Raw genomic sequence first — 25,357 nt, forward strand, 5'->3', positions numbered from 1 at the left:
TCATGTGACAAACAGCAAAATCACAGCAAGGACCACACAAGCCTGACCAGTAAGGTCTAGTGTGGTTGTGTTACACAACCCACATTTTGAGTATAACAGAAGACCACCACATTTCATTTATATTATTTGTGGTCTTTCCTGAAAAATATATTAAATAAATACATTCATATACTTTTGTTCCAATGGTTAGTAGGCCATTATGTACACAGACATGTAGCAATTTTCATACTAAAATTTTCAAAGGAATTTCATTTAAATTGATTTCAAAGAGCAATAAAAATTTCCAAAAATTTTGGGAAACAATTACGAACACATCATTTTGCCAAGTGGGAGCATTATACTCAAACATAAAACAATACTATCATTATATTTTAGTGAAAGGACAGTTGAATAAACAGTAAAAGATACAACTTGAATAAATGTAATTTTTTTAAAAAAAACTTTAGAAAACTTCAGAAAATTGTCTTTATTTCTCTTCCAATGAAAACTGTCGTGTACAAAAAGAGTTCTAAGATTCAGCCTTTGGAAACTTGTATTTTTAATAATTTCTAGGAGTTTGGTTGTCCATAAAGTTTTCCCAAGCTTACAGATGGAGATGGCTACAGAAAACAGAAAAATAACTATGGGAAATGGGTAACAGGGTATGCCCAACTTGGAACAAGATATCAACAGTCATAACTGGTGCCTATGATAGACAACGGTTCATAAAAGAGTCACTTATCAAGAGTCATCAGTTATTTTAAGTAAAACATACAAAAGAAGACCAAGGAAGGAGGAACTTGAAAAAGCAGATTTATCAAAAATAATAATAATCATAAAATAATGAAAGAAAGAAGTTAACCTTCCCCTTATTGGGGGATCACCTTTCTTAAAGAGATCTGCCATCTGGATGTGGCTAATTCTTCCTTTTCCTTTACTACTCCTTGATGAATTTTCTTTCATCTGGAACTTGACCTCCCTTTCTGTTACTTCCAATTGCCTACAACCTTCCACTCTCCAGTCAGGGGTGAACAAGATACACTCTCCCTGAGGATTTAAAAAGTACTTAAAATAGATGACTTGATATTTTCTTTGCCAGATACAGGCAATACCTGAATAGTTGCTAGGGATAATGCCAATTTTTCCTGACTTTGGCCTTGAAGCAAATTACTATTTCATGAGATAAGCTCCGCTACTTTTCAGATTTTAGCCACATAATCTAAATCTTGGTTTTGTCCCAGCTTTACGGAGATAAAACTGACATGTAATATTGTATAAATTTAAGATGTACAATGTGATGTCTAAATCTGGTTTTAGGTCATTCCAAAATATAATCATTCTAGGGTGACTAATCTAACAGAAAGGCACGTTTTCAGATATACAACCTAAATATTTTTAACCACTGGTCAGTACATTCTACAGTCCATCCAAAACTGCCTCAGAGGGATGGCTGGGTGGCTCAGTGGTTAAGCATCTGCCTTTGGCTCCGGGTGTGATGCTGGTCCCGGAATCGAATCCCACATCAGGCTTCCTGCAAGGAATCTGCTTCTCCCTGTCTATGTATCTCTGCCTCTCTCTCTCTTCTCTCATGAATAAATAAATAAAATCTTAAAAAAAAAAAACTGCCTCAGAAAATTAAATATAAGATTAATTAACCCACTTTACTACCTAATGCTTAATGAAATAGCTTATATTCTAAAACTAAATTGTAATTAGCACTTTGTGGAGTATACACTGCCATATAAAGGTTAATATAACTGTAAATTTTAACAGATTTATATATGTATAAATATTGTATGAAGGCAATGAAAAAAACATAGGTCCAGTAGCAATCAGCAGATAAATGACCTTACTATCAATTTTATTTCTTCCTCATATTGCCTACTACTGATGCTACTAAAATGCTATTTAGAGACAATCCAAAGTGATAAAGTGATAAAATGACCACTTTTCTTAAGAACCAAAGAGATTATCCAGTTCCATGATCTTCAAACTGGGCTCTCTATATGAAGTCTTCCAAGAGTTACTTAAGCCTATGCAGTATTAAGAGAATCAATTCCTAGATCTTCAACTTCCATACGAAGTCTAGCCTAAAATGATCTGCCTGAAAATTTCCAAGTTACAGATAGCTCATCTCTTACTATACAGAAGACCTACTCCCTCTTAACCAGCCCTTATGCGAGGTACACTATGAAACATGCAGGTAACAAGAGAGTAATCTCTTTCAATGATTAATCAAAGTGCTATAACATAATGCCACAGGGTATCTGTATCTCCCAGTATTAAAACATGCTTCTATTAAGAACTAACTGTGATGTTCAGTGTTAGAATTGCAGTATTTGGATCTATGCTGGGATGCTCTGAGTTCAGATACACAGTAGAAGGAGGTGGCTAGAGAAGTGGCAATTTTTGTTTAATGACTTTGCCTCTTCCATTCCAAAGCCTCAACCTCTCCCTGACAATATTATCAAAGGATACAAATGCCATGGAGGGAGGGTCCCTTGAAAGCAATACAACCAGAATATCACTAAGAAGCCTAAATTCACATTTGCTTATTACATCACATAATCGCCATTCTTTTCAGTTACTCATGGATGAGTCCTTAGCTTATAGCACTTTAACATCAGCTAGAACACCAGAAGTTGTTGATACTGATTTAAACAACAAAAAATTCTGCTGGAATGCTTTCTGAAATTGCTAACATTTTCAAGATAATATAAGATATAACCAATGGATTAAACTTCCAAGTGACTTTTTTGATTCAGCATATTATTCAATAAAGTAGTAAAAGTCTAATGTAATAAATCCCATCAATATTCGAATCATGCCATTCTCCGTTTGGTTCAATCTTTAAAGCTATTTTTCTACTTACTCTTAACATAAAATAATATACTACCTCCAGGGGAAAATTTGCTTTTTAGCAGTACAAACGTTTTTATCATTTTCATAGACAAAGTCTGGACATGAGTCATCTCATTATGAAACATATTTTCAGTAGTATTCTACTTTTTATGTTTTTACCTGGGTTTAGAGTTCAACTCAAGTAATCCACACTAAAATTCTATTTATACAAAAGAATTTTTAACATTGTAAGATTTACTATTTTTCTCTGGATTGCCTTACCAGAATCCAACAACAGAAATATTGCAATAGCACTATTTTAAAAGCCTTATATTTGAAATATGGGAACAAATCTTTACTTCTAGGACATGAACAAATGTGTAGAAGGAAAAATTCAAACGTTAACTGTATACATTTAATGAATAATAGGTAAGGCAGTACATTTCCTTTTCACATATAAAATTATGGCTTTAATTACTCATGTTTTTCTTTTAAACAGTTAAAAAAGTCCATAAGCTAGTGAAAGGCATTTAAAATGGATTAGGACTTTATGAACAGTATTTACTATGATGGATCCTTATGTTTTTGTGCTAAATAAAGTTCTCTGATAAAAAATGTTTGCTAAAAATAAAGCTTTTTCCTCACTAAAGCTTACCTCAAATAGAATCTTGTACTTTAAATATAAACATTGTTAAGTACTAACCAAATCAATTTTTTAAAAAGCAGTAATCAATTCCTAGAAGTCAGGGTTTTGCAAAGCATACACTTGACTAATGACTTGTACCAGAACCACACAGGGCACTTATTAAAATTACAAACTCTGAAAAAAAAAATTACAAACTCTGAGGTCTATATCCCACATCAACTAAGAATATCTTGTCAATGATTAAACCTAGAAATTTACCTTTTTAACAATCACTGTCGAGATCCTTGAAACCAGAAAACTTAGGAACTGATCAGCAAAGTTCCTCAAATGTAATAAGCATGTTAGTAGCATAAGAAGAAATTCAAAGTAACATAAGAAATCTAATTCAAAGGGTTATGACCCCAACATCATTAGAAAAATATAGAAGATAAACACAGAGTTAGACCTAAGATCAGTTTTAAGAGAGAACTGCTTGTGACTGCCAGTGACTGTTAATCCTCTTTGCTTTCTTCTGGAATTTAGGGCCACTGTGGAGACATAACTAAAAAGGAAAAAAGGAACACTCTTCCATTATAAGGAATGTTGACCACTGTAAAATACAGTACTGTACTGCTACTTTGCAAACTTGCCTTTTTCATTATTTGTACAGATGATCCTTCAGGATTATTCTCTAATAGTAGATAACATCTGGCTACAAATATACTCACGTTGTTAACATGGTTTTCATAATACTTATGATCTTCAACAGTCCCAAATAAGGGAAAATGGGGCACATAAACTGTTACCAAGAATTATACCAGCTAACTCACAGGCCTCTTCACACATCTTCCTACTCCATCATAAACAACCACAGGTTGAGATACGAAGTAGCTTAGTAGTGCGAAGCTACACACTTGTCATTCACACTACTCTAAAAAACCGAGAGAAAAAAAATTCAAACTCAATCTAATTTACTCCCTGGAAATACAAAATAGGAATGAAGGTGGTAACTAAATTAATTAATTTTTTTTTTTTTTAAAAAGAAGGTAACCAAGACTACATTTCCCTAAATATTCATTTTGCTTGGTCCTGTACCTTGTTTTTATACAATGTTAGGGAAAACTCTGCTACCAAAATGGTTTATTTAAAACAGACATAATAAAAGGTAGAAGCTTTGTATTTAGTCTCCTTAAAGACACTGTATGATGTTTTCTTAAAAGTAAAATGGGTTAAGAGATCTTGGTAGTAACTGTTTTTTAAAGAGAAGACCTCTTTAAAATACATAATTGCAGTTACATGTACCCCTATTAGTTTATACCAGAATTATTTACAATAGCCAAGATATGGAAGCAGCCGAAGTGTCCATCCATAGATGAATGGATAAACAAGATATGCATGCGCATGTGTGTGTACAATGGAATACTATTCACCCATAAAAAGAATGAAATTTTGCCATTTGCAACAATACACATGGAGCTAGAGAGTATAACGCTAAGTGAAATAAGTTAGAGAAAAACAAGTACTATATGATGTCAGTTATATGTGGAATTCAAGAAACAAGTGAGCAAAGGGAAAAAGAGAAAGAGATTGAGAGAGAGACAAACTAAGAAACTCTTAATTATAGAGAATAAATTGATGGGTTACCAGAGGGGAAGTGAGTGGGGGGACGGGTGAAATAAGTGATGGGGATTAAAGAGCGCACTTGTCATGATAAGCACCGGGTGATGTATGTTATTGCTGAACCACTATATCGTACACCTGACAAAAATATAACACTGTATGTTAACTAATTAGAAATAAAATAAAACTCTTAAAAAATGTATTTGTAGGAGTCATGTCTAACTGGGGATCTATTAAATGTGTGGTATATGGACTATAAATATGATGGCAAATGACCAGAAGAGAATGAATGCATGGCTCTTTCACTTAAGGAACAAGGTAATAAAACACTTCCTGTGACAAACAGTAAAATATAAAACTGCCAAAACAAAGCTTAACAATAATAAATTTCTGCTATTGTACATAAAGAATATTATCTCAATTTTCTATTGAGTAGCCAAGAAGAATTTGATGAAGATGAAACAGTATGACTATTTACTACATAAATGATACCTTTTCTGGAGAAAACAATGTATACTTACTTGGTAAGCTGCCCTTTGTTCTTGTTATTATCAACTCCATTATAAGTCACAGCTGCCAGTTTTCTGCTTCGGTAGTTCTCATAGTGTACATTATTAGTGACATCTTTCAAGTCCTGCATGTGTGTTCTGTCATAAATAAATAACATAACAATAGTTTGTTTCCATGAAGAAAAGTTTGATGGAAATTCAAAATTTTACCAAAACAAAATTTCTAGACTTAAAACAGGCAAAAGACTATTCTTAAGGAAGAGAATTCCTCTGTCTTCATTTACACTCAAGGCAGAACAATGAGAAACATGTTGTTACATGTTAAACTTGAAACCAACGGATATTTAGGTTCCAAATGAGAGTTTAAGAGCTCTAAATTTCCTCAAAGCAGTTACTAAAGGAGGACATTTCCTCAGAAGAATATTTACCTCTAGTATATATTTTATTTTACTACAGAAAGGAGATTAGCTCTTGATGAAACTCATAAAACTAAAAAAACCTGGGGCACCTGGGTAGCTCATTCAGTTAATCATCTGCCTTCTGTTCCAATTGTGATCCTGGTGGGGTCGAGCCCCACACTGGGCTCCCCACTCAGTGAGGAATCTGCTTCTCCCTTTGCCCTTCAACAGGCTCATGCTCTCTCTCTCCCAAGTAAATAAAATCTTAAAAAAAAAAAAAAAAAAGCTAAAAGAAACTGATTTTGTTTTAGTAATATTAGTATTTGAGTTTTTACTAAGGTAATACATACGAATACTTTAGATCACATATCAAGTTGGATTCAAACAGGAAAATAATTTAGAGTCAATCTCTGTTTTATCAAACTGTTCAGTGAATGTGGTATTTTTGGTTAAATGAATTTTGTTCATAGCATTTATATACATATATATATATGTCAATACATATATGAAATAAACTATACATGAGACAATTTCATCATTACTTAATGATTCCAGAAGCAAAAGACATTATGAGCTGTTCTATGACGTCTTTTACCAAATCAGGGAAAGGACACACCTGGTGTGGAAGTACTTCATATCATCTGATTCTTCCTTTTCTCATATCATCCATACCTGCCTCTGCCATCCTCCACCTCTCTTACAGGGAAACAAACATAAAACTGTACTGTTTTTTGTTTCTCAGTGTGGAGCCCAACTCAGAGCTTGAACCCACAACCCTGAGATCAAGACCTGACCTGAGATCGAGCTGGACACTTAACGGAGCCACCCAGGCAACCCAAGGTGTATTGTGTTTTTACTCTTCCTGATATCCAGAAAATGTTTACTATTACTTTCCCTTTGTGAACAGACTGTGATTTTCAATTACTCGGATTTATCTCCTACTAACAACATTTCTATATAGTTCTCTGACAGTCTGTTTACTCATCCTAAGGAGTACTTCTAAATCTGGGTTTTCTACAAGTCTCATGTTCCTTTACAGTCATCCTTGATGAACCAATCCTCTTCATAGCCACTACTTTCTACTTCAGTCAAGTCAGGCAGGTCCTTATTCCTAGCATATCCCCTGGTTAAGATCGAATAGCTCATGCTAATTTGTCACTGACTCTTCAAACTTAAGAGTCTGTTTTGAAAGCTTTCTTTCCAGCCTTGAAATCAAGTCACCCTATCCCATGACAATTTTCTCCTGGGTTGTCATTCATTTATTGGTATCAGTATGTGTTATATTATGGGTAACATATAACCTCTTCAATTTTACTATAAGCTCTCCTTTATAAGAAACATTTTTGCCATCACTTCTTGTACTCTTGATACAGATAGCACATAATAGGCCCCTTTAAAAAAATCAGAAGTATTAAGCTGAGATAAGGTATACACTTGATTTTCTGGAATAAATTACTGTTGCCAGATTACCAGTTTCTCTAAGTACAGAATAAAAAGAAATAACTGTGCCAATATAAAATGTTTTATAATTTTACATATAGATTATTTCATCACTGAACTGCTGAAAAATCACTACAGAACCTGAGGTATAGTACTTAATAGTTGAAATACAAGATGCATGAAATAAAAAATAAGACAGACTTTCTCATTGTTTAAGCAATTTTTGTTAATGCCATCTAACATTTTTGACAAGGAATATGTTTCCCTTTCACTAAAATAACCTTTACAATTACCTACTTCTGATCCCCACCCCACCCCAGGATATAAAAGTCTCTATTTCCACTTATTTAAACATATTCACTTTTTTTTTTTTTTTTTTTAAGATTCAACTCAGTCCTCCACTCTTAAAATCAATAATTAGTGGTAGAGTTTTCTCCAGTCTCAGGAAATTATTCATCTTTTCCATTTCTCCCTGCTGATATTAGAGCCCTCTCTTCTATTCTTTTGTTTTCTTTCTCTATTTGATTTCTGCACTGTCCATCATCACACCTTTAAAATGCTATATATCAAGTTTTCTTCATTTCCATTGTCTCCCTTGGTTTGTCTCCAACAGCCAGTTCTTTTAATGAACAAAATGACACTTCTTTGAACTTGGGTCTTTCATAGAAGTAACCAATATTCCTAACATTAGTCTGCAAGATTTCAATTACTTTGGAATGTATAGATGTCTATAATACTGGTGTTGCTATTTTCTTCCTGTAAGTATTTATTAAATATCTACTAAGTGCCTTTAAAGATATGAGCTAGATTAAATATATATCTTCCTTACTTCTACTCCAAACTCACAAGGAAAAGTAATAAAATATTCTTAACCTTTTCTTTTTCTTTTTCTTTTTTTTTTTTTTTAAGATTTTACTTATTTATCTGAGGGGGGATGGCTTATGGGGGGGGGGGGGAGGGAGAAGCAGGTGCCCCACTAAGCAGAGGCCCAACATGGGGCTTGATCTAGGGATCATGACCTGAAGCCAACCAACTGAGCCAGCCAGGCGCCCCAAGCTTTTCATTTTTAAGCTATAATACTCTTTAAAGATGTTTTACACACTTAAATGTAAAAATTGTAAATGAAAAACTGAGTTAAGAAGCAAAGTAAAACCATCTAGCATAAGTGAACATTCATGCTTTAGGAAAGAAAAACAAAAAACAAATGCGTTGCAGCAAACTGAACAACTAAATTTTTCCTTAAGTAAAATCACATAACCATCTACCTCAAGGAGCTGAAACCAAGGTCTTTATCATACTCACTGATGAAAATATTAAACAGGACCACTCCTAATCTCACAAACATCAGTGAATAACTATATTTATCCTAATCTACATTAAAATATGTACTTCTACAAATCCTTTCTTATCTGGCCAACTCCATGAAATATACCACTTACTATGAATTCCTTTAATACATCTAGGTATTCATTTTATGGCACATCTGCTTTATATTATATAACTTCAGAATTTTTATATTTTCATATATATATGACTCTCTTATAGATTTCCTATGTTCAATCTTCCTGCAGGAATGGTCCATTTGCTTTGTAATCCTTTTATACTACTGAGTCCCACTCACCAGCTGCCAGGCTATGCACCTCCAAATGTTCAAAGTCTAGTTTACCGTTCAGTATTTTAGCTATGCAGGCAATTACTGACAGCATATTTTAAAAATACACACGACAAAGTTATAGAATATTACTGTGTCAAGAATTGGGCAAACTACGTAGGATATTTAAAATTAAGGAAAAGAATAAAATCAGAGAATGCACTGACAATATTTATGAAACATTCCCTACATATACACTGTCATACACAATTATATTTATTATTAGCTCTTTTGAAGTCACATCTTAAAAATGGAAGAGAAAGAGAACAGTTCATAATAGAAAACGAAATGTTATATATTCTTTTTTTTTTTTTTTGATAGTCACATAGAGAGAGAGAGAGAGAGAGAAAGAGAGGCAGAGACACAGGCAGAGGGAGAGGGAGAAGCAGGCTCCATGCACCGGGAGCCCGACGTGGGATTCGATCCCGGGTCTCCAGGATCGCGCCCTGGGCCAAAGGCAGGCGCCCAAACCGCGCACCACCCAGGGATCCCAGAAATGTTATATATTCTAAAGGAGACAGATGACCTCCCTCTCATATGTATTTGTTCTTCTCTGTGAGGCCTGGCAACCCTAACTGCTGAAATCAACCCTATCACTTACTTTCTACCAAAATTCCCTGGTTAAAAGCTCCTTTATTAAATAGCAATCTCTTTGATTTCAAATTTTACTCTGATATTTAGTGTTCTTCTTGAGGTAGCAGCTTGACTCACTTATATTTCCCCCTTACTCATAAGAATAACCTTATTGTTCAAGTTATTGATTGTTCAATAACTTATAACCTTATTATTCAATAACTTCCAATTATCATCAATATGTATGTTAATACTTCCACATAGATAAAGATATTCCTGTGTATTGGGAAACTGGAAGTTGAAGAGAATATGTGGTAAGGGCCTGGAGAAGCAAGCAAGATGGGGATGGAGCAAAGTGGGGAAGGGGTGTGAGGTGGATAGAGAAAGGAGTTTATCTAAACATGAAAACACTGAGGTTCATTTCCTTGCCCTTTGTTTCTTGCCCACTATTGTCTCTGGTTTCCTCTTTGATGTTTCTATTCCAATTCAAGTACTGGTCCTCTAATTAGGATTAGCACAATGTCCTACACTCTCATAGGCTTACCTTCTCTTTCATCAGCTGCACAAGGAACAATTTAGGAGTAACGTTTTCTTGCATAGGAGGAAGATCATGTTCCAGTACCAAAAACACCCTAGTCACCAGCTTGGTAAAGCTGTGCACCTTTTAACATTCAAAGTCTAGCTTTTGACTCAAAACCTACCCTTCCCTTCCAGTTTTTCCAAGTTTTTGACAAGAAAGAGCAAAAGCCTCTTCATTTCCTCTTTTAGTATTAACAATAAAGAGATTCATTCTCCCATACATCTCTAGCAACACAGCTTATTTTGTATTTTTGCTAACAACTTTAAAACCTTGGCAAAATAATCCAAGTTGTCTCCAAGCAGTACTTGAGTGCTAGAATGAAAATACCAATTTAAATTAGATATATTTATAGAAGGCAAAAAATAAAAATATTTTGAGAAAGAAAAAAACTTATTTTCATCATTGCTCAAACTTACCTTATCAACATATTTCTTAGAATTGTAAAATCACAATGTTCACCATTTTCAACTATTAAAAAAAACACAAACATACATTATTTCTACTAAGCCAAGTCTTTTCAAAGAAAATTTCACAGAATATTGGAGGGTAACAATGAGAGAATATGCAAAATTTCATTAACTTTTCATTAGATCAACTTTTCATTGCAGTTTAAACACTGTAACACAGTAGTTAATTTAAGGGCATGCCAGACAAGTGTACTGTAATATTATTTGCTGTAGTTTAATCTTCAATGATAAAATATATAAACCCAGTAAGTGAGCTCTACAAAAACAAACAATTCTGAAATTTTGAAAGAGGAGATCATGTATTCATTTGCAAGATCATCTATTTATTTCATAATAAAATGTATCTTAAAAGTTTAGTGTTGGGCAGCCCCGGTGGTACAGCGGTTTGGCACCGCCTGCAGCCTGGGGTGCGATCCTGGAGACCTGGGATAGAGCCCCACATCGGGTTCACTGCGTGGAGCCTGCTTCTCCCTCTGCCTGTGTCTCTGCCTCTCTCTCTGTGTCTATGAATAAATAAATAAAATCTTAAAAAAAAAAAAGTTTAGTGTTAAAAAAATAAAATAAATTTTTTTAAAAAGTTTAGTGTTGGTGTGCAGGGGAAGCACTTTAGAAAAACCACCTAAAGGTAGCCAAAATAAAAACAGGAGCCAAAAACTTTAAAGTTCTTTATTTTTAAAAAAAATGTACCGCTAGTAAGAACATTCTGGTGAGGGTGGACTAAAACTACAGAAACAGCAATTTCATCAGCACAGATTTCCAAGGAAGGTGTAAGTTCTAAAGCCTCAGCTCAGCAACTGAAGGTTACCGGGATAACCGAGAGCTAGGAACAAGTACAGTCTCTCAATAATAGGGAAAACTGTTGATAAGGACAATAACTTGGAACAATATCCTAAAAATTACAGAATTTTTCAAACTAATACCAACAAGTAGATAAAACACAATCATGACTCAATCTTGATTCCAAGTTGCCATAACAGAAGATTAAACAATAGGTCAAACCAATATCATAAATACAAATTTGGGGAAACAAGTCTATTGCCAAGAAGACTTCTGAGGTTTAATGCTATAAACTAAATTTTACTGGTATTTAAAACTCCTTACAAAATTAGTAGAATATCTCTTAATACTTAAAATTTGTTTGTTTGTTTACTCAAAAGATGCAATGCCAAAAAAAGATGACTTCTATGCCAATTTAAGGATATTATGAATGTTTTCATTTGGCTTAAAACGGAAGTTGTTCTCATTTTTGAGGGTCCTCAACCCATCTGAGACTCAGATAAAAATGAGAGTCCTTTTCTCTGAAATTATTTTCAATTTCAGAAGATTTATCACATCCCTTGGAAGAAACCTTTGGGCCCCAGGTAAAAAACTCTTGCACTAAGTGTGTTTTCAAAGAAAACAGGAGTAGATTTAATGATAGAACGGAGATGGGAGAGTGGGGTATTGACAAGTGACGTGGAAAGTATTACAATTAGGATTTAACACATACTTTCCAGATTTGGTAGAACACAAGGTCTGAAAAATCAGAATGAACTTATGAGCAAATGAACCTAAATGAAATTGAATTCAGAACTATCTGAAAATGTAGAATATATCAATGCGAAATACAAAATTTTTATCACATTTGTGAGATCTTATAGAAAGGCATTCAATGAGGAAAACCTTACCTTCAGCAACACCCCAAGGATACTGCCTTCCTCTGACCCTTTTGCCATTAACTTCAATGATCGTATTACTACCTACCACAGCAAGAGGTAAACGGTCCTACAAAACAAAGTATTCTTGTTCAAATATATTTCTGTAGTCCTCACAAATTCAAGAATAATTCAACACATTATTCAACACATTAAGAAAAAAAAAAACTACCATGACAGTTTCTTTATTTACTTTTATAGGCCATTCGACTACTATTTATTATTAACATTGTCATTACATGGTATTCTCACCAATGTAAATAATAAATAAAATTATAGTTTCTCTGAAAACTTAACAAAATTAAGGTATTTATACACCACTCATCAAATTATCTGTTAAAAAATCATCCCCAAAAGAAGCTGTCCCATATTGAAAAAATTAGAAAGGGTAAAAAATACACAAAGCGGTTAGAGGAAAAAAATGAGGCTTGTGACTAGCCTGCCTATCTGATCATAAACCAATCCTAATAGCCCTGGAGGCAGGGAATATTATACATGCTAAACTCTATCTGTGGCTCCAGATCTGGGGGACTGGATTTGTATTTATCCAACTAACTCAGAGTACAATCTTTCAAAATTCTTGTAGCTTCCAGAAATATTTAAGAATATATAAAATCTTATATATTAAATATATCTTATATTATTAAAAATCTTGTATATTAAATCTTATATATTAAATGGTCATATACATAAAATATATATATGACCATTTTATAAAACTGCAGAAATTCTTCATTGGTCAGGTACATGCATTTCATTATTCCAAGATAATTATTTGCTTAGATAAGGCCATTAATGAATACATCATCTTTAGGTTCAGGGTACTTAGGAAATGACCATAAATTAAAAATATAGAAAATTACGCTGGCATAGGTTTTGGTTGTTTTTTGTAGAAAGACAAAAGAAAATATATTTTTGTCTGGCTCTTAAACACAGACTATGCATAGCAGTACTTAGGAACAAATCCTCTCCCTTCTCATTACCTATTTTTTAAGGAGGAAAATGACATAAAATCAGTTAAACGAAAATTGAAGACAAAGATTATACACAACTGAGATTATGCTATTCATCTATTCCACACAATGTCTTGTTACATATTAACAGCCAATCAACATAGTTAGCAAAGTTGAATTCAACGCTGAATCCATATCTCCCTATTTTGTAAGCCAACTACTTAAGGACACTGATATTTTTTACCTTTTCAGTGGATAGTTGAGTGGTTTTAAGGCCCTAGAACATTTTAGTATATGTATGGGAATAAATTTACCTTTATCTTTTTAACAAGCTTATTTTCTTCTTCATCATCTGTCTCTGGAAATTCATATATTTTAATTTTATGTTCTTGGATTTCTTTCATTATCTAAAATGAAAGAGGATGTTAGCAATAGAGCACCATATATAATTAGTACATTTATTTGTTATATTCTTAAATTCCTGATTCCTCAGCTCCAATTCCTTCACTATTTTTGAGTAATGCAAAACTGTAATCTAAAAGCAAAGTACTACACTGATTTTTTTTAAGTATAAAGTTGATATATAAATACCATTCCCAAAAATCCAATTACTTCAGAAGTAATAAACTTACATGGTTATTATACCAAAAGAGATGTAAAATTGAATGCAACATTACAGAAAGGGCTTTCTCTAGTTGATTTCTACTATAATGGTTTTACATCATTTATTTACAATGACTGAGGTTCTTTCTCTACCTATAACTCTCACCAACTGTTTTATTCAGCTGAATCAACATAACTTCAACTCACCTAAATTTTAATAAAATTTGACTAAGTACAGCACACTGGTTCCAGGAGAAAAATTTGTACTTTGATTAGAAAATGTCCTTGCATATACATTTGTGTATAATGTTCAACTACCTACCCTATTCAAACTCACAAGAAACCAATGGCCAATACAGCTAGACTAAGTCCTTGCCTATACTGGCACTTTAACACAACCATCACTGTAGGGGTTCAGCAGCATAAAGGGGTCGCTAAGCAAAATGTGCTACATTGTTACTATAGTAGGTAGGGCTAACACTTCCACAGAGAAAAACAGGACCACACATTTTTTACAATTGGGATATGTATCTATATAGAGAAAAACATGAGAATAAATGATGAAGTGTCAAATACATGACTAGAAGGAAAAAAAAGGAACACTAGTGGCTGCTCTAAGAGCAGTGGTTCAAAAGCCCCACCATAACCTATAAAACCAATTGGTAAGGATACAGACCAAAGTCACTTTCTCTCTTCTTTTTTTAATTTTTTTTCACAGAGTGAGCTAACAAGTAAATAGGGGTGGGGGTGGGGGAGGGGGAGTACCTTAAGGATGCTCCAAGCCCAGGGAGAGCCCAATGCAGAACTCCATCTCATAACCCTGTGATCATGGCCTGAGCCGAAATCAAGAGTTGGGTGCTCAACCAACTGAGCCAACCCATGTGCCCCCAGCAACTCATTCTAAAAGTTCTCCAGATGATTTTGATAGGCATCCCACATAATTAAGAACAACTTTTTAAGCATATAAAAAAATATTGTACAATCACTACAATATGACCAATTTGAAAGTAGAAATACTAATTACTCATCTTTTTGATCTCTAAGTTCTTAGTACAATTCCATATCAAGGTACACACAAACCAAGACAGAAGGGGAGTTATGTTGGTATAGGTTTTGGCTATTTTTTATAAAAAGATAAAGAAAACACATTTTTGTCTGGGTCTTAAAGATTATACATAGCAGTACTTAGAACAAACGCTCTCCCATCTCATTACCTGAAGTAATTGATTCGGAGAACAATTGGTATTTGAACTTAGAAAAAAGCACATTACAAAATAAAAATGAGAGTGAATAAACATATTCTCCTAGTAGAAATAATACAGTAAAAAATGTGCTAAAATATTTCCAAAATATACAGATTTAGCACAATTTGAAAGCAAATCTCAACAGATTTTGGGTTTGTTTTTTTGTTTTTTGTTTTTTGTTTTAGATTTATTTATTTAAGAGAGAGTGCACACACACAACTGAGCAGAGGGCAAGGGTGAGGGAATCTTCAAGCAGACTCCTTGCCAAGCACAGAGCCCGATGTGAGGCTCAATCCCAGGACCATAAGATCATGACCTGAGCCAAAATCAAGAATTGGCCACTTAACCAACTAAACCTCCCCCAGCCCTCACCCCCCATATTTCTGTTTTTGTAGTAGGTTTCAAGGTATTCTAAAATTCATGATGAAAAGAATGAAAAAACAAAGTATCTTGTTACAAAGGGGACTACAAAGACAGTAAGAGATAATGACTAACTCTAAGATTTATTTTTAAGTATTATACAAAGAATCTACAGTACAGAGCACCTGGGTGGCTCAGTTGCTCATTGGTCTCTTAATGTCAGGATCATGAATTCAAGCCCCGCATTGGGCTCCATGCTGGGTATGGAGTCTACTTAAATAGCTGCTGTTTAAAAAATATAACATTGGCTTAAAATTAAAAATAGGCTATTGGTATAGAAGTATAGTTCCAGAAATTCATGCTACATACATTTCATAAAATATTATACATAACAAACCAAACACAATAAGGAAAAAGTAAACCCGTTTTAAAAAAGTATTCAGTCTTTCTGGAAAATGAAAAAGTTAAGGAAATAATTAAGCGTCACTTAATTCCAAAAAAAGAAGTTTCAAAAATAAAATGACAATGTTGGCAAGGCATTGAAAAAATATACCCATTACCAAAAAATCTGTTTTATTGGAAAAGTACCATGACAAAGTGGGGGAAAAAAAACTATAAAATAATCCTACACTTTTAAAAAGTAATCCTCTTCCTGGGAATTCAGTCTAAAAAAACAATTCTAAACATTGTGGAGAGGAGTAGTGGTGGACGCTGTTAACAGAAACTTCTAAAAGAGTCTTATTTTAAACTGACAAAGGATAAGGGTACTATGATAATGGTAATGGATAAGAGCTCTGAGAAAACTAAAGCAGATGATTTTCAAGGGTTTTTTTTTCCAAGAGTTATTTTTAATACAGTATAAATGACCACACAGTAAAGTAGCAAGAGAAATACATTGTAACACAGTAAACTGAAAAAACTGCAAAATACACAAGTGGTATAAGAAACCTGAGTTCAAGCTCCTTTTGCTCACCTGTTTTTTAAACTGTTGGCACTCCTCTGGAGTGAGTGTGTCTGCTTTGGCAATAAGTGGAATGATATTCACTTTTTCATGCAAACGCTTCATAAACTCAATATCCAATGGTTTAAGTCTGAAATACACAACATTTAATATGACTGAATTGATCAATTTGGGAGAATATATCACTTATATCCCCAGTGCTAAATTAAAGATACTGGAACTACTTTACTTACTTATTAGGAATACTCTCTGAAGATTTATTGGGCCAGCAACAGTTAGGTAGAACAGGACCTCAATAAGCAGTGGAGTGGCTAAGAAGGCTTTGACTCTTGCCCTTGAACACCCTGGTCATAGGGTTTTGGCCCTAAAGAAGAATTAGAAAAACCAGAAAAGCTCCTAATAGGCTTTCCTAGAATAGCCTCTATACCTACTACTCAAAATTTGGAAATCTGTTTTTAAATAAAATGATAGTCCTCTTTGAACCCCACATTCCATTCTTGCTGCCAACTTTATGTCTCAGATAAAAGGCTCAAAAGAGAATCTTCCTCACCATCCCTTTTACCCATTACAATCTGACTGCTGCTGCTGCCTTCATTCTGCTGTTACACTTTTAAGAAGGTCATCAAATACTGCCGTGCTGCTAATACAATATATAAAAATAGTGTGTTGTTTATCATTACTTTTTAAATTTACCCATTAAGCAGCATTTGACATTACTCTCATAAGCTGTTCCCTTAGGGTACTTCTTAAGATCTCTGTAAGCTAGTCCCTTAAAAGTTACATTCCTGAGTCCTCTACTAGGCCCTCTTCTCTCTTTACATTCGGTATGTTTATCTTCAACCATAGTGACTTCTATCATCCTCTAAAGGTTCAAATCGTCGCATCCAGCCCAGATCTCATTCTTACATTCCAGACTGTGTTCACCCGGTGGAAATACTACTTGGATATTCCATTTTAGCTTCTCAAAAATCAAAAGCTCATCTGAACCCCCAAGTCTTCCCTTCTCTTCTGTGGTATTTTTGAGGATGGTACTACAATCCATTCAATTACTTAAGGCTGAAATCCAAGGTTCCTCTTTCCTCTAATTCTCACTCCCCAAGATTTCCCAAGATCTGCTGAACAAATAAATATATTACTTTGGTTCAGGCCACTAGGACCTTTGGTATGGACAATTACTAGAATTCGTTTACCTCCAAACTATGCACACAATAGTCAGAAACGTCTCTCTAAAATTCAAGTTTGAATGAGTCATTTCTCTAACTGAAAACCTTACTGATTCTTGGCTAGTATGGCCGATAAGGCCTGTGAAGACATAGCCTTTCTGGCTGTCGTCTATAGCATCCCTTAGCTTCTTCTGCCATCTCGATTGTAATGGATCAGTCTTTTTGAACTTCTCATGATGCCTTGAAAGCACCATACTTTTTTTTTTTAAAGATTTCTTCTATTTATTTATTAATGAGAGACACAGATAGAGAGGGAGAGGAAGAGACACAGGCAGAGGGAGAAGCAGGCTCCATGCAGGAAGCCTGATGTGGGACTCGATCCCAGGACCCTAGGATCATGCCCTGGGCCAAAGGCAGGCACCGAACTGCTAAAAATTAATATTCCACAAAAGTAAATGAAGATGATGGGAATATTTTACATAGAAATAACATTCTCAATTGATATTCCTTAACTTACAAATCATGAGAAAAATGGAATAAAGATCTAGTCTCATTATGAATTTTACTAGTATTATAAAATAAAGAGAAAGCCCTTGTTAGAGCTCTCTTAGAGTACTATAGTTAAACATATATATATACACACACACGTGTGTGTGTATGTAAGTGGTTGGGAGGTCAAGGGCCCAGAGACTAAAGGGGTAATACTTTCGACTAACAAATAATAAATAATACTATACCTCTTAGTTATAGTGACACTGACTGACAGAAAATCAGGGATATGGAGTAGGAAGGCAGGTGTGGAAAAGACATCTACATCCTATTCTAATTCTCCTTATCCTGAATCCATTGAAATGTAATATTGACATTCAGAAAATAGGGAACACTACAGAAAAGAGATTGTTGCTAGAATAACACTATTATCTGTAAATAGCATCCTTACTTCACAAGTGCTAACTGAAAAAACATACTCAACTTTGAAAAAAATTTAAGTTTTGCTTTTTTCATCAGTCATTACATACAACACTAAATATAACAGCCATGGCCCAATCTCAGATTTGTACATTTTTATGGTTCACTTTCCAGATTATCCTCATGACAAATTTATCACGAATACCATGTCATTAAACCAGTAACAGAATTCAGTTGATCTACAATTTTAATACATTTTAAAAGCATTTAATATATTAAAATAAAAACCCAAGTTAGACAAAGTTTTACACTTAAAAGTAAAACAGCACTTGCTGAATATTTATTATCTCAACTTTTCAAGGGAAAGACACTAAAAACAACCATGACAAGGAAATTGGTAAAGTCAACTTCTTAAATATAACACAAGGCCAAAGAACATTTAAATCAGTTTAAAATTAAACTTTAGAAAAAACAGGTAAAACCTTTGTAAAAGCCCTGATAAAACCCTTCTGCCCTTTTAAATTAGAATATAAATTTCAGAAGCTTACAAAATGTCAACAGCAGAAAACATTTAGTTCACATGTAGATTACATTCTGGTTGAAATTTTTCCTTTGTCCATTTAGTTTTATTTCAGGTCATCTTTTTCAAGAAATTTAGTTTTTAAATGTTGTTTTTAAACAATGGAAAATTCTTTATAGAATTTCTAGAAGATAAACCCACATTAGAGGGAAAAGACTATTTAACCTCAAAGCCTACAGCAAAATAAAATGACTATAGGGCAAATGACAAATATTTATAATATATACACATACATGTATTTCTAAAAGGAAAAACCTATATATAACTCACTGAATGACAGTGATATTTTTAAATGTCAATCAATATTTAAAAGGGTAAAAATACCATTTTAAAATTTAAGTTCCAAGTGAGTTTTTAATTTTAATAGCTATTACCAATCACTGAACAGAAAATGAAGCAACAATTCTTGAAGTCACAAATCAGTCCTTTGTTTAGCGATGACATGAGCTGGGGGTGAGGTAAGGGACATTGAAAATACAATGTTGGGCCAATTTATAATTACTCCAAAACAGAACCCCTCAAAAAAAGGGAATCTAGGGACTACACAGAAAAGATAAAAAGGCCCTGATTCATCTATTTGCCTAGAATTTCAGTTTGCAGGAAAGGAAATCAGGAACTCTATAAAAAATTCAGTGTTTTATTCTTTCACTTAATCCACAGTAACACATCAATGGGCAAAACTTTGTTCCATGCCTAAAAGTAGTTAAGATTCTCTGAGAAACTATTCAAAAGCACATTTTTATACCTAGAAAATAAAAATTTTGAACTCCTATTCCTCGTGACAAATAAGAAATGCCCCCAAAGCAACTACACATCATTTGAATAATTTTTTAATGTTTTTTAATCTTATTTCCCATGCAATTTTAAGAAATATACTTTCCCCCAGGGATAGAAAGAATGTGATTTCATGAGAATTACTAAATCTTGGAGAGAGTCCAAAAGATCTAAAATAATAAAACTCGACATAAACTGACAAATTTCTATTGACTAAAGTGCAGATTAAGATTTTATTCTGTTGGCTTTCAGGAAAAAGCCTTAATAAGTTAACTCAGAATGATTTAAAACAAAACAAAACAAAACAAAACAAAGAAACAACAACACATAAATTCAGGAAGAAGCCAGCAGGTATTCATAATAGGCTATATAGTGTGTTGTGTATTTGAGATTACTTTTTTTGAGCCTTTTAAGTAGAGGAGTCAATTTTGCACATTAAAAATATATAAACTTTTAAGAACACTATAGAAGACTACTACAAATAAAAGAAACATCTTCCCCACTATAATCTGACAGTGCAAAAATGGTAAACTAAAATGAAGACTTTTTGCTCAACCACAGTAACGATAACGATAGGCATTAGCCTATCTAAGAAAATGGTAGAAAAAGAAACAGAAAATAAAAGAGAAAGGTACTGTTATGAAGGAACTGGTTTAGACTACTGTAATCTGGGTGTGAGATGGTGTAATGGTATTTAAGTCTGATGCTATATAATATTCCAATTCCTTTGAGTAGATAGTGGCTCTAATCATCAAGTGGCTTAGCTATGTGGAGTCATCTACCCAAAGAAAGACTGAAGAAGAGAAAATACATTTGCAGGTGACAGTGACACATACCTACTCAAATGACAGAGGAAGTACAAACAATAAAAAAAAAAAAAAAGGGAATAAGCCATACAAAATCAGATGAATGTCTAGATACTTACATCTGAACTCCTAATAAGTAAAGATTAGTATGGATGATATGAAACTTAAATGACTGTGGTAACTAAGGTAAAAAAAGAGCCAAAGAAATAGTAAAGAAAGATATTGCACATAGGTACTTAAGAACTTAGGTACTTAACTTTTTTGGTAACCTTTTCCATTAGATCCATAGTAAAAACATCTTTAGAGTTTCTTAGAATATGTCTAAGCTAATTGTTACAGCTGTTTCTCCTTATTTGGTAGTTCAATTTGTGGCAGAGAGGTCAAAAGGAAGCTAAAACTAGACACACTTGAGACATTAAACCATGATTGGAAACACTGTTCCTTACAATGAAGCAGGTAAAAAGCCTTATGTGTGAACTAAAGTAAAATTACAGTTAGCTTACCTCGGACCTAAACAGTGTTTGTTATAAGCCATTTTATATAGAATTTGGAATTTTATAACTGGTGTAGTTAAATGTACTCCACAAAGATATATATGGATTACTAAAATATGCACTCAAAGTTCAGTAATAATAAGCAACAGCAGGTTATCAGAAGTATCAAGGTACTGACCCATGTCCTGAAGGAGCAATGAAGTATAAACAACACTGCACCCTGTTATCAGGCATCTGACGTCTGTTCACTCGAGATTCTGCATTTAGGTAGTCCTCAAATTTACTATCAATGTAGTCAATAACAGGCTGCCAGCTATAGAAAGCAGATAAATAAAATAATTAAGTTGCAATTCTACATATGAATGTACAACTGATGACTATTAAAGTGGAGTAATTAGTATTTTTAAATAGGTAAAACTAATCAAACCAGTGGAAGAGAACTCAAATTATTCTATATATAATGATTTAAGCATTAGTTACACTGAATAAATCTCAATTATTTCTAAATTTTCCAAATGAAAGAAAATCCTATAGAGTCAAAGTACAACCAAATTATCATATTATTTGCATTGATAAGTATAGTTTTATATCTCAAATAAAACGATTAAATACAAAAAACCTCACAATGAACTTACTTAGCTCTTTTAAAAGCTGACACAGAAATGTACTTCAAAAATAATGTGAAAAGAAAATTTAAATATTTTTTATAAGACACTAAGATAAACTTAAATATTTTTTATAAGATACTAAGGTATTATTTCCAAATAGGATGTCATGGCTGTTTTCTTAAATTTTATGACTTACAAAAAAACTGAATATTCAAAATTAGGCTTAAATCAGGATGTGGTAGAAGATAATATACACAATAAGTGGAGAAAATTATAGTAGAAAATGAAAAGTTTTAACTTCCTTATGAGAATTCTTATATCTGTGTTGTTTTAGAATTTGTCTTAAAAAAAAAAAAAGAATTTGTCTTCAAAATAATTCTGTAATAGTAGTAATATCTCCATTTTATGGAAAAGGAACTCAGTTCAGAAAAGTTCAACAACATTGTCAAATAAGTGGCAAAACTGGTATAAAAACTCAAATCAGGGATCCCTGGGTGGTGCAGAGGTTTGGCGCCTGCCTTTGGCCCAGGGCACGATCCTGGGGACCCGGGATCAAATCCCATGTCGGGCTCCCAGTGCATGGAGCCTGCTTCTCCCTCTGCCTATGTCTCTGCCTCTCTCTCTCACTGTGTGCCTATCATAAATAAAAAATTTTTTTAAATTAATAAAATAAAATAAAATAAAATAAAATAAAATAAAATAAAATAAAATCTCAAATCATATCACTTAAAAGTTCAGTGACTTTTGCTAAAATGAAAAGTTTAAAAATCTTAAGCAGAAAAAGTCTAACGACCAATACCCCAAATGCAATGTAAAGCAGTGATGACAACCCTTCTTACCAATTACTATTATCCACTGCATCTCCAAATCCCGGGGTATCAACTATTGTGAGCAGCAACTGAACACCACCTTCTTTGATTAAAACCTTGGATTGTTCCACCTATAAGAGTCATTGGTACAGATATTAATACCATACATTACATCTGTGGTTTCCTACAAGGTAAGAGACAGGGAGATGAGCATTGAATCCAACTGGGAAAGTTTTTGCAAACAAAATACCCACCCCTACATTTTCTTTAGAATCAATTATTGTGGATATCAGCAGTCCTGGTCACTTGAAAGAAAGGCACATATATAAATAGTGAGTTTATGGCTTATAGTTGACATAAAGAAGGAAAACAGGAACTAATAAAATAATAACAGTGACTAAAGCCATATAATACCCATATGATCTAAATGCGTATCTAATAATACAAATAAACAATGTGCTTGAATGATTTGGTAATTCATAGAAATCAAATTCAATTAACCAGATGAGTATATCTAATGTACCATTTACAGTAAATGTCTTCCTGGACTATCTCCAACGAGTATGGTCCAAATCAATTACTCAAGTTAACTTATTATCATTCCCAAACCTTTTTCAGCATGGCCATAATTATTTACACTTGTATTTGTATATGACTAAGATCCAATTCTCTTCTCAAATATTATGCTGCACATTTAGAACAAAGCAATCAGCAAAGGTACTGGCACTGAAAAAAAAAAGAAAAAACGAAACAAAAAAAAATCCTAGAACTCTGATTAAAATCTCTCTACAATTTGTAAAAATATTCTTTTTGAGAAAGGGTATTTGGACATAAACAATGCCAACAGGTCCTCCTACAATCTAAGATTTTTTGTAACCCCAAGTTCTGTATCAGAACAGATAACTCATTCATCTTGGGCATATGCTGCTGCTAAATAAACAGATTCAAACATAAAAGGGAAATAATTGTCCCCCAGAAAAACACAGGCTTTCACTCAATGTAGATTTATATCAAGGGCTTCCTAAGACTAGAACTAGAAGCTCTAGGTACATGGACAGGCTAACTTAAGAGAGAAGAATTAGACTCAAATTTTGAGTGTTAATTGCTGTAAGATGTTATGAATTAAGTAATACAAGACTTAAGGGGAAAATGTAATCATCAACATGTGAAAAGCAACTTCCAACTATTTATGTTTTGGAAAGGAAAAGTGACTAGTTTCTAGGTAGAAAAAGTTGGGTGTTATAGAAATTATGTCTTTCCACTTTCCTATGGCATTTTTTTTTTAAACAATAGCTAGCTCACATGAAGACACTAACGCACTGAGACTAAGACTGTTGAGCAAGAAAGTCTATAGCAGCGTAGTTCAAAAGAACCTTTTGAGATGATGCAAATGCTCTGTATCTGCACTGTCCAATATGGTAGATGCTTGCCCACGTGGCTACTTAGCCCTTGAAACGTGACTAAAGCAACTGAAGAACTGAATATTTATTTACTTTGAATTAACTTATATTTAAATAGCTACAGGTGGTTTGGTGACACTGGACAATGCAGATCTATGGCAATCAAAAGTTATTTTGTTTAAAAAATGATATTAAAAAATCTTGCTAAAATTGAAAACACTACCTAAGATTTGGACATGTATGTCCATGGAGGGACTTCTAAACTTTCAGACAAATAAGAGGCAAAGGTCTTATCTCTTAGACCAATGGTTTTCACGGCTTTAATCCTGGTGTAAACTATCAGTGGAAATTTTGAATGTCCCAAATATATTTATTTGTATCTACCAAATATATACAATTGGAAATTTGTTAAAAGTATTAATACTATTAATTCTATATAGATTTAAAAAGTAAGTATCAATAAATAGGGTTCTTAATATTTTCTGGCCATTTTCAGTATCAACATGATGTGCATTGCTTAGAAGACGACTGTTTCACACCACATAGCTAGATATGATACCATGTTTCTCTCATAATATGAGGAAGGCAAAATGAAGACATAATCAGACTTATCAGTGTTAGATTTTCAAAACCTAAAAAAAAAAAAACGGTATTATGTCATGTGTCTTACAAAGTTCATATTTTATATATCTGGTTGTCCTCTAGTCAAAGGACAATCTAGTTATTTCCCATTATATATCTTTTTTTTTAATGGACAATCTCCAACATCTCAACAGATCTTTAATTTGCTTCCATCTCCTTCATAAAGACAGGTTATTCATTTATGATAACTGTCACTGAAGCAGTTACTAATAATGAGCAGTTACTAATTAGCAGTTACTAATAATTCTTTTAAATGACATAGTACTCTATATTAGAAACTGATGCAAAACATAATTGTTCCTCATAAATCCTCTCCCAATTTTATTCCAAACCATTTCTGGTTCCCTTATTACTAAGCAAAGCCCATGTCTATCTTCAATAACAGGCTGTATACTAATCACACACCATACCAGCTTAAATTTTAAGATCCTTGTTTGTTTTGTGTTTATAATCAGTTTAACAACTTAACTGTTTGCTGACATAAGAAAAATTAAGATCTGTATTTTAAATACTTTAAGAGTCTGTTTATAAAAGGTCTTTTCTGGCCTATGAAATTCTATGTATCCATACATGGTCAAATAGAAAGAAGAAGGCAACATATGGAAGAGATCCAGAAAACTTAACTGTAAACTAGTGCCATTCACAGTATCCAACTGTATCCTATCATCTGGTTT

At 33.4% G+C, this 25,357-nt stretch overlaps 1 protein-coding gene across 4 annotated transcripts in view; it reads right to left on the minus strand.

Moving 5' to 3' along the window:
* Positions 1 to 25,357, minus strand: part of SEPTIN7 (septin 7) — a 118,046-nt gene that overhangs the window by 10,792 nt on the left and 81,897 nt on the right. For all 4 annotated transcript variants that reach the window (XM_072783502.1, XM_072783501.1, XM_072783500.1 and 1 more), the window contains 7 exons: positions 22,672 to 22,772; positions 21,403 to 21,537; positions 16,511 to 16,628; positions 13,645 to 13,737; positions 12,351 to 12,447; positions 10,633 to 10,684; positions 5,587 to 5,712 (listed from right to left, as the gene is read on the minus strand). In XM_072783502.1, the coding sequence (XP_072639603.1) occupies positions 5,587 to 5,712; positions 10,633 to 10,684; positions 12,351 to 12,447; positions 13,645 to 13,737; positions 16,511 to 16,628; positions 21,403 to 21,537; positions 22,672 to 22,772 (722 nt within the window). The remainder of the gene's footprint in view (positions 1 to 5,586; positions 5,713 to 10,632; positions 10,685 to 12,350; positions 12,448 to 13,644; positions 13,738 to 16,510; positions 16,629 to 21,402; positions 21,538 to 22,671; positions 22,773 to 25,357) is intronic.

Source organism: Canis lupus, chromosome 18, assembly GCF_048164855.1.
Source record: "Canis lupus baileyi chromosome 18, mCanLup2.hap1, whole genome shotgun sequence".
In the NCBI taxonomy this organism is placed as follows: domain Eukaryota; kingdom Metazoa; phylum Chordata; class Mammalia; order Carnivora; family Canidae; genus Canis; species Canis lupus.